This window comes from Seriola lalandi, unplaced genomic scaffold, assembly GCF_002814215.2.
Source record: "Seriola lalandi dorsalis isolate HSWRI2012SDOR001 ecotype SW California unplaced genomic scaffold, Sedor1 jcf7180002054465, whole genome shotgun sequence".
NCBI classification, from domain to species: domain Eukaryota; kingdom Metazoa; phylum Chordata; class Actinopteri; order Carangiformes; family Carangidae; genus Seriola; species Seriola lalandi.
The window spans coordinates 292,047-305,875 of NW_019525018.1; the positions used below are offsets into that span (position 1 = coordinate 292,047).

Here is a 13,829-nt window from a genome sequence, read left to right on the forward strand (position 1 = left end):
GGGGTTTTTTTTTTGGGGGGGGGGGGGGGTTGATATAATCAGAGTCATCTTATATTCAGCAATTTTGAATCAACCTACGAGCTACTGCTGCAAGTAAACACAATACAAACATGGCAACTGAGCGAGCTAGGTGAATCTGTGAGATCGACTATCCTGAACCGGCAGCAGCTTGTTGGTTCATTCAGAGTTGCCTCAGCAGCATTTTGATTCTTAACATATTCCTCAGAGAAAGACACAGAGTGAAGGACAGCAACACAAAGTTTCATTCTCTTTGGTTGTTGTAGCCAGCAGGAGCTAGCTAGCTGGGAAGAAGATGTTGCGCTTGCTAAAAGAGGCTCAGGATATGTGATTGGCTGAAAGTTGAAGGCGTGGCAACACTTGACCACTCCACTGTTTTAAAAAGTTACACTGTGAAATTAAATAAGTGTCATTAGTAAAGTCCAATAAAAAAACAAAGATTACATTTACATTAAATAACTTACACTGTTTATTCAAATGAGTATTTATTTTATAAGGTCTTATTATTTCGTATCTAACACTCCGTAATTCAATGATAATTAGCTCAGCTCATGATTAAAGAGCCCAAACTCCAAGTTGGAGGTCATGAAGTGATAGAACACATAGAACTAATCCACCACCAAAACACCATTATATCTGTACAGGGACATTTAGTGCTTCAGAGTATTATTTATATATAAAACTCATTCAAACATTACAAACCCTCTGATTCAGCTGCCACTTCAATGTCAGCGAAAGTGCTCTCACTGAAAGGTTTTTTTTTCTTAAATAAGCCTAACCCTTCGCTCCCTTCTTAGCATTGAATTACCCTCAAACTTGCATTTCTACTATGTAGTCTGATCTTTTTGTATCAGTGACAAAGCATAAACACATAAACACGTCAGCCCCTGGCTGATAATGTAATATGGCACCGGCTCCGAGGACCGAGTGGAGTGCAGGAGAGGAGTGTGCCAAGCACTCCGGAGGCTAAATTTACTCACCCGCTGTCACCCCGAAGCCTATGCAGATTCTACTCGCATGTCTCAACAGTTCAGTACAGCATCAGTCTGCCAGTCTCCATGATAATGACGAGCGTGCTTTGTATCATACCAACATCTCTCTGCACTGTGAACAGTGATGAGGATCTAAAGAGCTTCATTAGAAAACACTGCACATACAGGTGTGTGGAAAACTTTACCTCTTCTTATGTTTGCATCTCATTATGTTCCACAGTGAAAAGGATAATGTGCTCTGCTCATCTTTTCCCACTTGTAAGAAAAACTGATGCTGAATCACAGGGACAATACCACCCAACAGTCCCCATCCAGTTTGGAAACAGTGCCCCCTGTTGTAAGATGACACTCTGACCTAACAGGTTCACAATTTGGATTCATGAAAGACTTCTCCTCGTTACCTGGAGGTGTAACTAATACAACTGCAGAGAGGATGCAGTGTGAGTGTTTGAAAGAATTCACTGGTTGCCTCGACCAGTCTGTGTCAACAACCTTCATTTGCAGTGGCATCAGTAAAAATTTCATCAGATTATTTTCCATCATAAAATCTGGGCACATACAGAAATTCAAATTAATTAGGACCAGGGGTTTAATAAGGCAAAAATTACTCAAAGCCATGTCGCTGACTGCAGCGTCCATTCATTTGCATATATTTCATATAAATCTCAAATAATTACTGCTCAAGTGTTACTTGTTGAATGCTGTCCGACACCTTATTAGGAATTATTTACAGTGTGTATTTTACCAGTGTTTGGATATTGAATACACAAACTGACACAAGAGCAAAGGTGGAAAGAAAAGATATGTTTCAAGGTGTTCTGTTGCAAAGTCTTGATCTTTTCCTGCAAAGACAAACCCCTGCACAATATATGTGATCATCGTCACGATTTGCTGCGTGTTCTCGACAAGCTTATTTGAAAGTGAAAATTAATCCTGGATCAACAGTCTTCCTCTGAGATGTTAGATCCTCTACATCTAGGCCCTCGTCTTTCGAAGGCACGGCTTTCTCTTAGCTGCCTATCCGGCATTATTGGAAGAGCTCTCGCCGACAAAGAGTGCTCCACCGTTAATCACGTCAGTGCTGCGACAGAGTGCATATTTCTCCCTAAATCCTACGTTCTGTTAGTGTATCATGTACTGTCCCCATTTAGCCGAGGATAAAGGAAGAGTTTGTCCCACTTTTCAACGTGTTGACTCGCTGACGAACGGCTCTGGAGGAGGATAATTAAAACTTGGAGGATCCAGGCAGAATTCCATTAGTCCCGTGTGTGTGTGTATCACTGAAACATTTTTATCAATGAACAAAACTGTCCTCTCCCACTGATAGTAAACAGACCAACACGAGTACTAGTTGGTGTCTTGGAGGAAGCTGTTATGTAAACGTAAATGTCATAAACCGATTGAGATGAAAAAGTTTGTCCAGCTCTGACCTGAATTGTGTCGTTAGACAAATGACCTAATCTGATTTCTGAATGTAGGTTGGACGTTAAGTGTTGGCCAGAGGGGGGGGAAGAAATGAGGTGATGATGCAAATACAAATAGTACGTTAAAATGGGACAGTAACTGTCAATGGATTTGATGCTGTGATCACCATGGACACCACTCAAAATCATAATTTAACATTATGATGAACAAATTCCCACAGTCCTGAAGCCTGCACAACAATGTGACCTTCTCACACACTTATGAAAACTTTTGTCTCATTAAAGTGTGAGCAGGAGATTAATCTGTTAGTCAGGCAGATGGATAATTAATTATCAAAATAATTGATTAACTATTTAAGAGATTTTCATTGTTCTCATTCAGACTCACAGTGAACAACTAATAACAAAACAAAACAAAACAAAACAATCGATGCAGAAGGACCACAGATATCAGCTTTTTGATTCTGCACATTGTTCCCCCTTGTGAAAGTCTGGTGCCTACGTTGCCCACAATGCAACGTGACCACTGAAAGCTCTCTCAGCGATTCACTAATGAAGCTAATGTAGCCATAAACCTCAAACAGAGAAGAGGAGTAGGAGACAGAGGTCTGGAAAGAAACTTGCAGTCTTCAGCCCCAACCACTGAGATGACATCACTTCTTTGACATCAATATTTTAGATTTTGTGCTGCTCATTCTGTTGCAACAAAAAGCTTTATAAAACATTTTTCACATGTAGTTCCCCCCAACACTGATGTGTAGGATGGGTGAGGGTCTCCTTTAAGCAAAAGTTCCCTGGTTCCTGCCTCTCAAATGTGAATATTTACTGGTTTTCTTTGTTCCTTGTAATATTAAACTAAATTTCAATGGGTTTTCAGCTGCTTGTGGTTAAGTTATTTCTTTACAGAACCCCTGCAAAATACTTTTTGCTTATTGTTCCTCAACTTGGATGTTTGACCTTTGTACAGTATTTGCAGAGTTCAGGCTGTTTTCACATTCATCTGCTGGAGGAGGGAAGTTTCCTTGTGGTTGCTGTAAATCTGAGTTTATAAACCTGTTATGAGCATGATCTGTGACATCACAGGTAGCCTGGAAACCAAGGTCCAGTGTGCAACTTAAAAAAAGTGTGATGTCAAAAGGTCACATACACTGAGAAGAGGAGAAGATGTAATTAAATTAATTGAACATTTTAACTAATATCACAAAGTAAACTGATTATACGACTATTCTGGTTCACAGGGGATGCAACTAATAGTTATCTTAATTATTCATCTGTTGATTATTTATCCGATTAATTGTTCAATCCAATTAAACGTCAGAAAATAGTGGAAAATGCCACAACTTCCCATGTTGTGTCTGACCAATAATCTTAAACAGATTCAATTTACAATTATATAAAACTGAAGAAAAAAAACCTGTAGGTTACAAATTCACTTTTAAGAGACTGAGGCAGTTCATTTTTGCTTGTTAATGTCTTTAAAGATTAATTCATTATTGAAATTGAATTTTAACTAATTGACTTGAAAAGATCCTGAGGTTCAGGTGGTTAACTGATCTGCAGTCGATTTATAGTAAATTAAAATGAATCCCACTTTTCTCTGGAGGCTGGTTCAGACTACAGGCAGTGAATCAGACTAACGCCGCCTTGTGCAGGTGAAGAAGAGGAACACACCACCGCTGTGCTGACCTTTGATGTGCTCGTTGACGACGCTCTCCAGCCGGTCCAGCCGCTCGATAATCCTCAGGGTTTCCCCTTTACTGTCCTCCTCCAACTTTCTCTCCGCCTCGCCGCCGACGCCGCCGCTCTCCGCAACTTTGGGACCGCCGTTGGCCACATAGTTGGTGATCCAGCCGACGTACAGGAGGCACACAATGTTGGTCATGCCGCTCAGGATCACGCATGTCGACACCAAAGTTTTAGTTCTCCTTGTGCACAGCATCACGACATCCCTCCATGGGCTTCTATGGTTCCCGGCGCGCGCAGGCAGGTGGATTGAGGAGAAGACTCACTCCGAGAAAAATGTGTCCAAATGTGACTGCACACCGACGCGATGCTGTGGAGTCAGACCGCATCCGCGCGCTCAGGTCCCGGCTGAGGCATTGCTAAAAATCCCCCCGAGGCTTCAACTGCTTCACCCTGCCCGTAATGAGAGTGTTTCAGATAATAACACTAAGAAGGAGAGTCCCCGCTGAACAGTCGGCGAGTCAAGCTGCGCTCAGCCGCTGCAAAGCTGTCACAATCAGCGCACCACCACACACACACACACACACACACACCACCACCACCACCACCCCCCGCCCAGCCTGTAGTCCTCATACAGCCCAATAGGAGGAAGGGAGGAGGGCGGGGTCTGCTCGCCTCTGCCGGCCCCCTCACAGCTGGAGAACACAGCGGAGGGTGGAGGGGAGCAGGGGGCCGTGCAAGGAAGCTAAAGTGCATCGACCCAAACAGTGAGGGACGGGCGCGTGGACTTAATGGGAATGAAACAGGTGCATTTAGCCTAGCAAAAACCGGACTGTATGTTAGTGATGTTTAAACCACGTGTACAGGTTTGCGTGTGGTGTGAAAGTGTGTGTAGTTGTAGTTGTGTGTATGTGCTATGGCACCTGTAAGGGACTGTAGGAAAAATTACAGGGGGGGAGCCGAGCTATGGAGGGAGGCTAGTCTGATCTTTTTGGGACAGCAAAAAACTTTTTCTTATCATCCTTTATCTTCCTTTCTTTTTCTTTTTTTTTTACTAGTCCCCAGATCTGGCGCTTGTGCCAGGTTTGACTGGTGACATGGTAATGACTGTTAACTTAGTGGGTTTGTGTTCAAAAAATAGTGCAGCTGGAACACTCAGTAAACAGGACACACTGTTTTATACTTGCCATATTTTGGTTTTCTGTGAAAATGATTGTTCCATTGTAGTTTGAGTTATTTGACGTTAGGTGTGTAAGATATTATCCATAGTCAGTGTTTTATAGATTTGGATCCAATTTGGATTCAGTTCAGAGAAGCAGAAGTTTTAGCCACTTAAACAAATGGCCACAGAAAACAGCCAATATCATTTGAAGTCTACGCTTTATGTTGCATGTTTTCACGCTTTATCTTGCCATCAAACAGCCCTTAATTTTGGAACTACAGTTTGTGAACCGTTTGATTACCGCATTCCTACGCACAACCGCAGCTATGTGTGCACTGTAATAATCCACAGATCAGGTGTTAAGGTTAGAGAGAGCTAGGTGTAGGTGCACGCGCAGGAATACTGTAGGGAAAAGGCTGTTTGACAGCCACATAAAGTGGTGAAAATATTCAAAATAAAGTGCACACTTACACTGATATTACCCTTTTTCTGTGCTTCTGCTGCTTCTCCAACCTGGGAGAGCGCTGATCTGAATCTACTGCAGGTAATATACTGAATATAGATAAAAAATAAGCCCAACTATCACTTTAGTTTTGTATTTACCAATATTTCTATATTAATTTGAGGTACTGGAGGAGGTTGTTGGAATTTCCTGTCAATCAAACATAATATTATTAACATGTAGGAGTGTCTTTCTTCTAGAAAAAGTGAAAAATCCGCTAAATATTTTTTCTACAGCCCCAAAGTGTGAGTGCATATTGCACAGTCAATAAGAGGTACGCCTTCACGACTTTGCTGCTAGCAGGTGGTTTGTCCAAAAACCTCTCATCTGCATCACTTCCCCACCTCGTTGATTTTTATGAAAACACACACTCACTTACAGACACACACACACACACACACACACACACTTCTCTGATTGCTGGCCACCAAGGGTGCCTACCTGAGAGCTAAAGTAACTTCAGAGCTTCACACCATCAACAGATGGATCTCGCAGTTAGAGCCTCTAGGCTGCCGCTTTCATCTTTGTCTTTCATCCACTGCTTCGCCAATCACACACACACGCGTATATACACACACACACACACACACACGCATGGCTACGCACACGCATGGCTACGCACACACGTGGCGCTGAATCGAAAACTCTCCATTCACCCAAGAGCACTCTGGCATATTCAGCCGACTCGCCCAGGCTATAAATAATGCATAAGATCTGAAATATTAAGGCTCTCTGCTCTATGCTGCTTTCAATCTTGTCTGACTGACTGTCTGTCCATCTGTCAGTCTGTCTGTTTCACTTTCATCTTTCTACTTCCTCATTTTGGCCAAAAAAAGGAGGGTCACTGATTTTTGGGCAGCATGGGAAGAAGCATTATTTTAAAACCTGCTAAAAAGAGTCTTGATCATTGTCATCATTTAACACACACCGTCGTTGAAGCGAACCAGACGAGCAGCTTCACGGCAATCAGGCAGGATATGAAAGACAGATTTTCGGGGCTCAGTTTTTTCATATTGAATCCAGTGTGACAGCCTGTTCAAACATATGGAGTCAAAGCGGCATGCCCCCTGTTGTCTCCCAAGGGCCCGACAATCGCAGACATGTGTAGCATTAAAGGTGCCTTGTGAAGTTTTTATGTAAACAAACAAAAAGTTATATTTTCATTCACTGTTTCTCACCAAAACAACAACCTGTGTATCGTCGAGGATCATAATAAACATGAGAAATAAATCTTTCAAACCGTAGCTCACCTGGTAGAGCGCGTACCATTTAGGCTTAGTCCCTACCGCAGAGGCCCAGGTTCAAGTCCAGCCTGTGGCCCTTTGCTGCTTGTCGTCCTCTCTCTCTCTCTCTCTCTCTCTCTCTCTCTCTCTCTCTCTCTCTCTTTCCTGTCTCTTCCTCAAAAAGCCAGAAAAATAACTTTAAAAAAGAATTTCAAATCCACATTGTTGACGTTCCATGTCGGCCAGCCAGAGCTCTTCTCATCTTCCTTATCCTTGATGGCACATTGATACATTTCTTGGTCCATTACCGCTAATAACTCCTCATGACAGTCGACCATTGGCAAGACTGTGTATCTTGTTACCCAAGACACTAAGAAATCAATCAGTCACTCTTTATCACTTTGTACCTTAGTGCTACAAGTAGTCGACACTCCTTCAAACCTGCCTTTAAACAGCCTCTAAACCTGTAGTTTACATACTCAGCTCTGGCAGCACGGTGGTACAGTGGTTAGCGCTGTCGCCTCACAGCAAGAGGGTTCTGGGTTCGAACTTGCCTTATAGGTTAATTAACGTAGGTGTGAATGGTTGTTTGTCTTTATATGTTAGCCCTATCCACGGTGTACCCCGCCCTCGCCAAACGGTATGAAAAACTCATGAAAAATAAATGAATGAGCTCTGATTAGTCAGTTATTCTTTCCTGTTTCCACTTTAGCCCCACACAACAAAGTAATCAATTTCCATTCGGAGTACCAAACAACTTTCCTCCTGTTTTCAGAGGGAATTACACAAGTACAATTGATCTCCAGATTGTCACATCACATTTGCTTGTGCCTTTCTCAAACAGCACAGGTTTTGCTGCTGGGCAACTTTTAAGTGTTGAATCGTGGTACGGCAGCGCCGGGCTGTTATTCTGGAGTTCAATAGACGGGTTTCCTGTTTATAAACAATCAAGGATGCACAAGCAGCAGGGAGGTAGAAAACTCTCAGCTACAATTTCATCATAGCTTATATGTGGACATATTCAGTATTTAGAAATAAAACAACTGTCTGAAAACCAGTAAACTTGCTTGTTAGAGTTAAATGTGTATTCAACATTCATCCTGCCTTTTCTAAAATGTTGCATTTTTTTAACCACATGCCACCTTTAATAGTCATCTGTCAGCTCTGGCTCGCTAACATGACACATATTTCAGTGGGAACTGTCAGCCAGTAGACAGTGATAACACTAACACAGACCAGACAAAGTTTGCTCTACAGGTAGTGAGAAATGAGCAGTGACAGTCCCAAAGCATCAGCTGGGGAAACACAGAAGCCCTTCTCACATGTGACTCAAAAATTGAAAAATGAAATCCCTGCTGTTTGACTGCTGCACAAGTGACAGTATAAAAATCTTGTCGTGTCCTCAGAATACACTCCATATATGCCAGATGTATTACTGCAAAAATCGTATAAGTTGTCAGCAGTGTATAGAGGGAAAGCTTCACTCACACTAGATGCAAACAGTATCATTTGTCAGCCACGAAGGATCATGAAAACATCCCTTTGTCTCTGAACAATTAGAAGTATAACAACATGACGTATTGTCCATCAAAAGCCATCAGTGTGCACCTCTGTCAGCTGCTACCAAAGCATCTATCCCAGAGTCTGACAAGTGTTTGCACTCTTCATTTAACAGCCTTAAACACACAGTGGTAGTGTGCAGTTTATTCCTGCAGTTTCAGTGCAAAACCATCCACAGCCTGCATAAAACCCAGTGCTGTGACCACATCACTGGCACTAACGGCTAATTCTGCACTCTGAGCTCACAGTTTTCCTTCTAGGGATAATGAACATTTTGCACTCATTGCTTTTGCGTTTGTGCAGTTTAAGGCACACAAACAGCTTTTCATGTTGATCTGCTTGGAAACTCTCAGTCATTCACAGTTGCTTTCCACCTCTGGAGGTAGAGGGGGTTGTCCACCTATTGAAAGGTTGGTGGTTCGATTCCTGGCTCCTCCGGTCTGTATTTCAGTGTCCTTGGGCAAGATACTGAACTCTAATTTTACCCCGACGTATGGTAGAAAAGCACTTGGAAAAAAGCACTGTGTGAATGAGTGAATGTGGCTTCCATTGTTAAGCGCTTTAGGTGGTTGATAAGATTAGAAAACTGCCGTATAAGTACAGTCCATTTACCCTCGTGTGCATGAACTTATTGGTGGCATTGCTTGGAAACCTGTCACCCTGTCAGGGCGTGGGGAGAAAAGGCGTAAACCTTCTGGAAATGTTGCCTTTGAGGGAGTTTTAAGTATCTTGGGGTTTCACAAGGTGACGGTAAAATGGGGCGTGAGATTGACAGGTAGATTGGTGCATTATCAGCAGACATGATGACATTGTACTGGCCCTTTGTGGTGAAGAGGGAGCTGAGCCAGAAGACAAAGCTTTCAATTTACCAGTCAATCTATGTTTCAGTCCTCGCCTATGGTCACAAGCTATAGGTAGTGAGAAAAAGAATCACAAAGAGATCACAAATTCAAGCTGCCAAAATGAGTTTTCTCCATCAGGTGGCTGGGCTCAGCCTTAGAGATAGGGGTAAGGAGCTCAGACATCCAGAGGGAGCTTGGAGTACAGCCGCTGCTCCTTCGTGTCGAAAGACACTAGTTAAGGTAGTTTCGTGCGTCTGATCAGGATGATGATCCCTGGGCGCCTAACATTAGAGGTTTTCTAGACACATCCAACTGGTAAGAGACCTGGGGTAGATCCAGAACATGCAGGAGAGACTGCGTATCTGACCTGGGAACACCTCAGGGTCCCGAGGGAGGAGCTGAGACAGTAGAGGGTCATCTGGACTACCTTGCTTAAACTGCTGGCACCGGATGGATGGAAATGCCCCCTGACGCATGAGTGGTAACCACTCACAATCATCACAGGTCCCCCGGGATATGGACACACAGTTCTTTCCATCTCCACTCAGTATGTAAAAGTTATAATGGAGGAAAAGCGGATCATCACAGTCAGCAGCATCCTGATTCTCTATGATTGGTTAGGAATTAAGTAAAGCGATCCACGGAAACACATCGCTAACATGCGCCCACATAGGGGCAGCAGAGAAGATAAGAAAATAACTGGCCCGTCGGAGCTGAGCATGTCAATTATCAGTTTGACTTTGAACACACCTGCAGGCGTCAGGCTCATGAGGGAAGAGAGCGCCTGCCACTTTGAGTTTACAAGTGTGAACAGAGGGTTCGGGCCCTTGAAACACTGTCGGTTCATTATGCAACTACTGTAGCAGCAGCTCTCTGATTTCAGATTAGCCTGTTGAGAAACATTATGCAGAACCTCCCACCTGAATTTGTTGAATGTGGATTCCAGTCTAATCAGATTGTATTTTAACACCGCAATTTGTAAGGGAGGAAACGACTGCTAAAACATCCTGAAAGCTCATGTTAAGTGCGGCATATATCTGGATCTCTGGTGACACGACACTCATCAAGAAGAAGACTGCCAGGGGAGCACTGCCAAAACATCCTTGTCTTTTTTGGCGTAACATCTCAGCTTGATGTCGGCGGACACCATCTCTGAGACGCTCAGACAATATCGAGCTGATTATGTGGGGCCATGCCTGGCTGCAACAAGGGCTTAATTAAATCAGTTTGCGGGCAGATCAATTGAAAAGCCCTCTCTGTTGACAAGTGTTTCCTCTGACGGAGAGGATGAGAGCCGTGGCCCCCTGTGGTGCAAGCTAATAGCACGGTCAGCTCAGACGAATGGCCGAGGAGAGCTGGGCAGCACGGGAGGGACAACAGTCCAATAAGGCAAAACTTCTTTTAGGTACCCAAACTTTTGTGTCATTATTTTTTGGATCATCTTTTAAGGTTTGCTGTGCAAAACAGGCCCAAGGTTATATCACAATAAAAGCAGCAATGCTGTAAAAAGCCGTGCAATATGTCTATTCAGTGAGGCTGCTGTTTTATCAGTAAAATACTTTTAGGAAAGATCTCTCCAGCTAACCTGCAGCACCAGTGCGCTTAGAAGATGTTTTTGCTTTATAACCTTCTGCACTTCACATCTAAGCTAGATAAAAAAAGCCTTTCCTTCTAAGTGGCAGTGCTGCTACGTCAAGAGGTGGACAAGGCTTTTTTAGACGCTGGAATGAAAGTGGAGGTCTCCCGGAAAACTCCTTAAAGGCTTCGGGAGACGACCAGGTGTCAAGTAATATTTGATAGCATCTTGGGCTGGCACAAGTATTTCTTAAGGCTGTGTGAAAGAGCAAAGAAGATGGCTGAACAGCTGTTCTTACATCGTTATCTGTGAAAAGTAAAGGTGAACAGAGGAGCTGATCTTAATACTTAAGAGTTTCAGATAAAGACTGTCTATTCCAGTTTGTAGCAAAGCCCTGCATCGCTTTTCTGTACATTCAGGAGAAAAGGTCAGGGGCTCTGCATGGTGGATACAAACAAGTATTTTTTTTAAACTGAGAAACTTTGTCAGAAAAGTTTATTTTCCCTCCTGTCCATAAGGAGGTACCAAGTGGTGGTGCAGTGTGCTAGTGATAGTAGCTCCCTCTTTATAAATAGATGCTTGGGGGGGACTTCCTCCTCTGTGTAAGGCACATTTGCTTTGATTGAGTTTTTGCCATGTGTCTTTAGGGATGGACAGATGAAGCCCCATGAAGTTTCTGAGGCTTCTTCCTTCCTGTGTCAGGGAAAAGAGTTGAAGCTTTGATGAAAGACGACACGGCAGCATCTAGTGATTTGCAGAGATTATAGCAACAATAGCACATAATCTGTTCATTGATTTTTCTATGTGTGTTACAAAAGCCAAGCAGTGGGTGACCTGGTTGTCGATTGCGGAGCAGCAAGTCTGTGGGTCGATTCCCGGCTGCTGCACGCCCCAAATTTTCTTGTTTCTCTCCACGATCAAACAAAGGCTTAAAATGCACTATAAAAAAAAAAATCTAAAAAAAAAAAAAAAAAAAAAAAACCCAATGAATGTTATGTTAAAACAAGGATGTCTTTTTGGATTTTCTGATAACTCCCAGCTTGAAACCGGGACGATACCGGACAAACCGGGACGTTTGGTCACTGTAGCTTCAGTAAATACGCTGAACAAGCTTTTAAACCTGTTAAACACTGGTAGACATGTTGACCTGCGCTAATGAGTGTCATTCAGCTACAGAGCACAGTAAGTAAAGAGTCTATGAGCATGAGTGCTTCAGTTTATAGTTAATAATTAATCACTCTCTTCTCAGTATGTCTTCATCTCCACCCACTGAGAGATATAGCCCGGTTTTCCCATTAATCTCTTAAATGGTTCCTGCTTGATGTTAAATATATCAAACCAAACATCCTAACTCCCGTTTGAGTGATTAACTACTCTCAAATTAAATTTAGCTCTGAAATAATCTGCATATTTCTTACAATTTGGACTTTAAATTGTATATCATTCAATAAATCGAAGAGATTTGCTGCGGCGCTTTTATCAAAAGTGATGACAGCTGTACTTTTCTAAAATTGGACCCTTGGGAATTACAGGGAACTTTGTTTTATAAGTGCTGAGTCTCTGCCAGATACTCTGGTGTAATTTGTGGAGCTGAGAGTCCTACAATCAGTTGGGGGGTCTAATGAAATGGAAAGCACTTGATTTGGATTGGAGCTGAATGACATTGCTGTGCTGCTATATTTGACTTCCTGGCTTAGACACTTTTTTAAATTAGCAGTGAGAAGTCGTGGGAAATGTTTGGTTTGTCACAAAATCATTACAAAGTGTCCCAAAGCAGTGACAAAGAGACGCAGTCCAGGGGCCCACTGTGTTGTAATCTGTTCATCACGGTAGGTTATTTTGAGTCACTACTTCTGCTACTACTGTTAATTGACCTTATTTCATATTAGAATAGTTGTAGTTTTTAGTGGTAGTAGTGAATGAGTTTCAGTCTTTACACAATTTTTACTCATTTTACAAATGTGCCCCCTCCTACTTAGAGACTGTGTCTGGCCGTCCACACTTCCTCAACCTGCTCCTGACTAGAGCTGAATGTTTTCTCATAGATTTAGATCTATTACCTGTTTTCCCAGGAAAATAACATCTCATGTCATAACTGTGAGTTTTACAACAACGACCTACAGTTAATTAGTCAAAAAACAATGTAACATACAGTATATTATTTATCTATATTGCTCAGATTATGGGGTATTAATGGCATGAAATAGTATATAAAATCAATACTATCTTTATTTTTTCCAGCTTTTCTTATCAATTTTTTATCATCTTATCAATTTTTTAAGATAATGCAACAATTTGTGTGTTAATGGTTGAATAGATTGTGCTCACAATTACTGAGATGAAAATGTAAACATATTTATAAAGAAATGCTGTTCATCCGAAAGGGTTCACTTCCTTTTTCTTGCAATATGCCATCCATATTCTCCCGCCACTAGCATGGCTAAAAATGCTTGGCTGTATTGTTCAAGGACATCCTGTAATGTAACATTCTCTGGCGTGAGTCATGGTTCAACATCAGCTTTGTATGAACAGCAAACTCCAGTTCCCTTTTAGGGTTCACAATCACAAACACTTTTTCCAGCTCCTCTGTGAATGTTTGAATGATGCTTTCAATATGAACACGACCAATGCAACAATTTGTGTGTTAATGGTTGAATAGATTGTGCTCACAATTACTGAGATGAAAATGTAAACATATTTATAAAGAAATGCTGTTCATCCGAAAGGGTTCACTTCCTTTTTCTTGCAATATGCCATCCATATTCTCCCGCCACTAGCATGGCTAAAAATGCTTGGCTGTACGTGTCTTCCTCTAATATATATATATATATATATATATATATATAT

At 42.2% G+C, this 13,829-nt stretch overlaps 1 protein-coding gene across 1 annotated transcript in view; it reads right to left on the reverse strand.

Annotated features, from left to right (window-relative positions):
- LOC111658760 (polypeptide N-acetylgalactosaminyltransferase 18-like) overlaps window positions 1-4,637 on the reverse strand; it is a 136,566-nt gene extending 131,929 nt beyond the window's left edge. Inside the window, exon 1 of the mRNA XM_023411417.1 lies at window positions 4,121-4,637. Coding sequence (XP_023267185.1) covers window positions 4,121-4,373 — 253 coding nt within the window. The 5' untranslated portion in view covers window positions 4,374-4,637. The remainder of the gene's footprint in view (window positions 1-4,120) is intronic.
- Window positions 4,638-13,829: the final 9,192 nt, after the last annotated feature.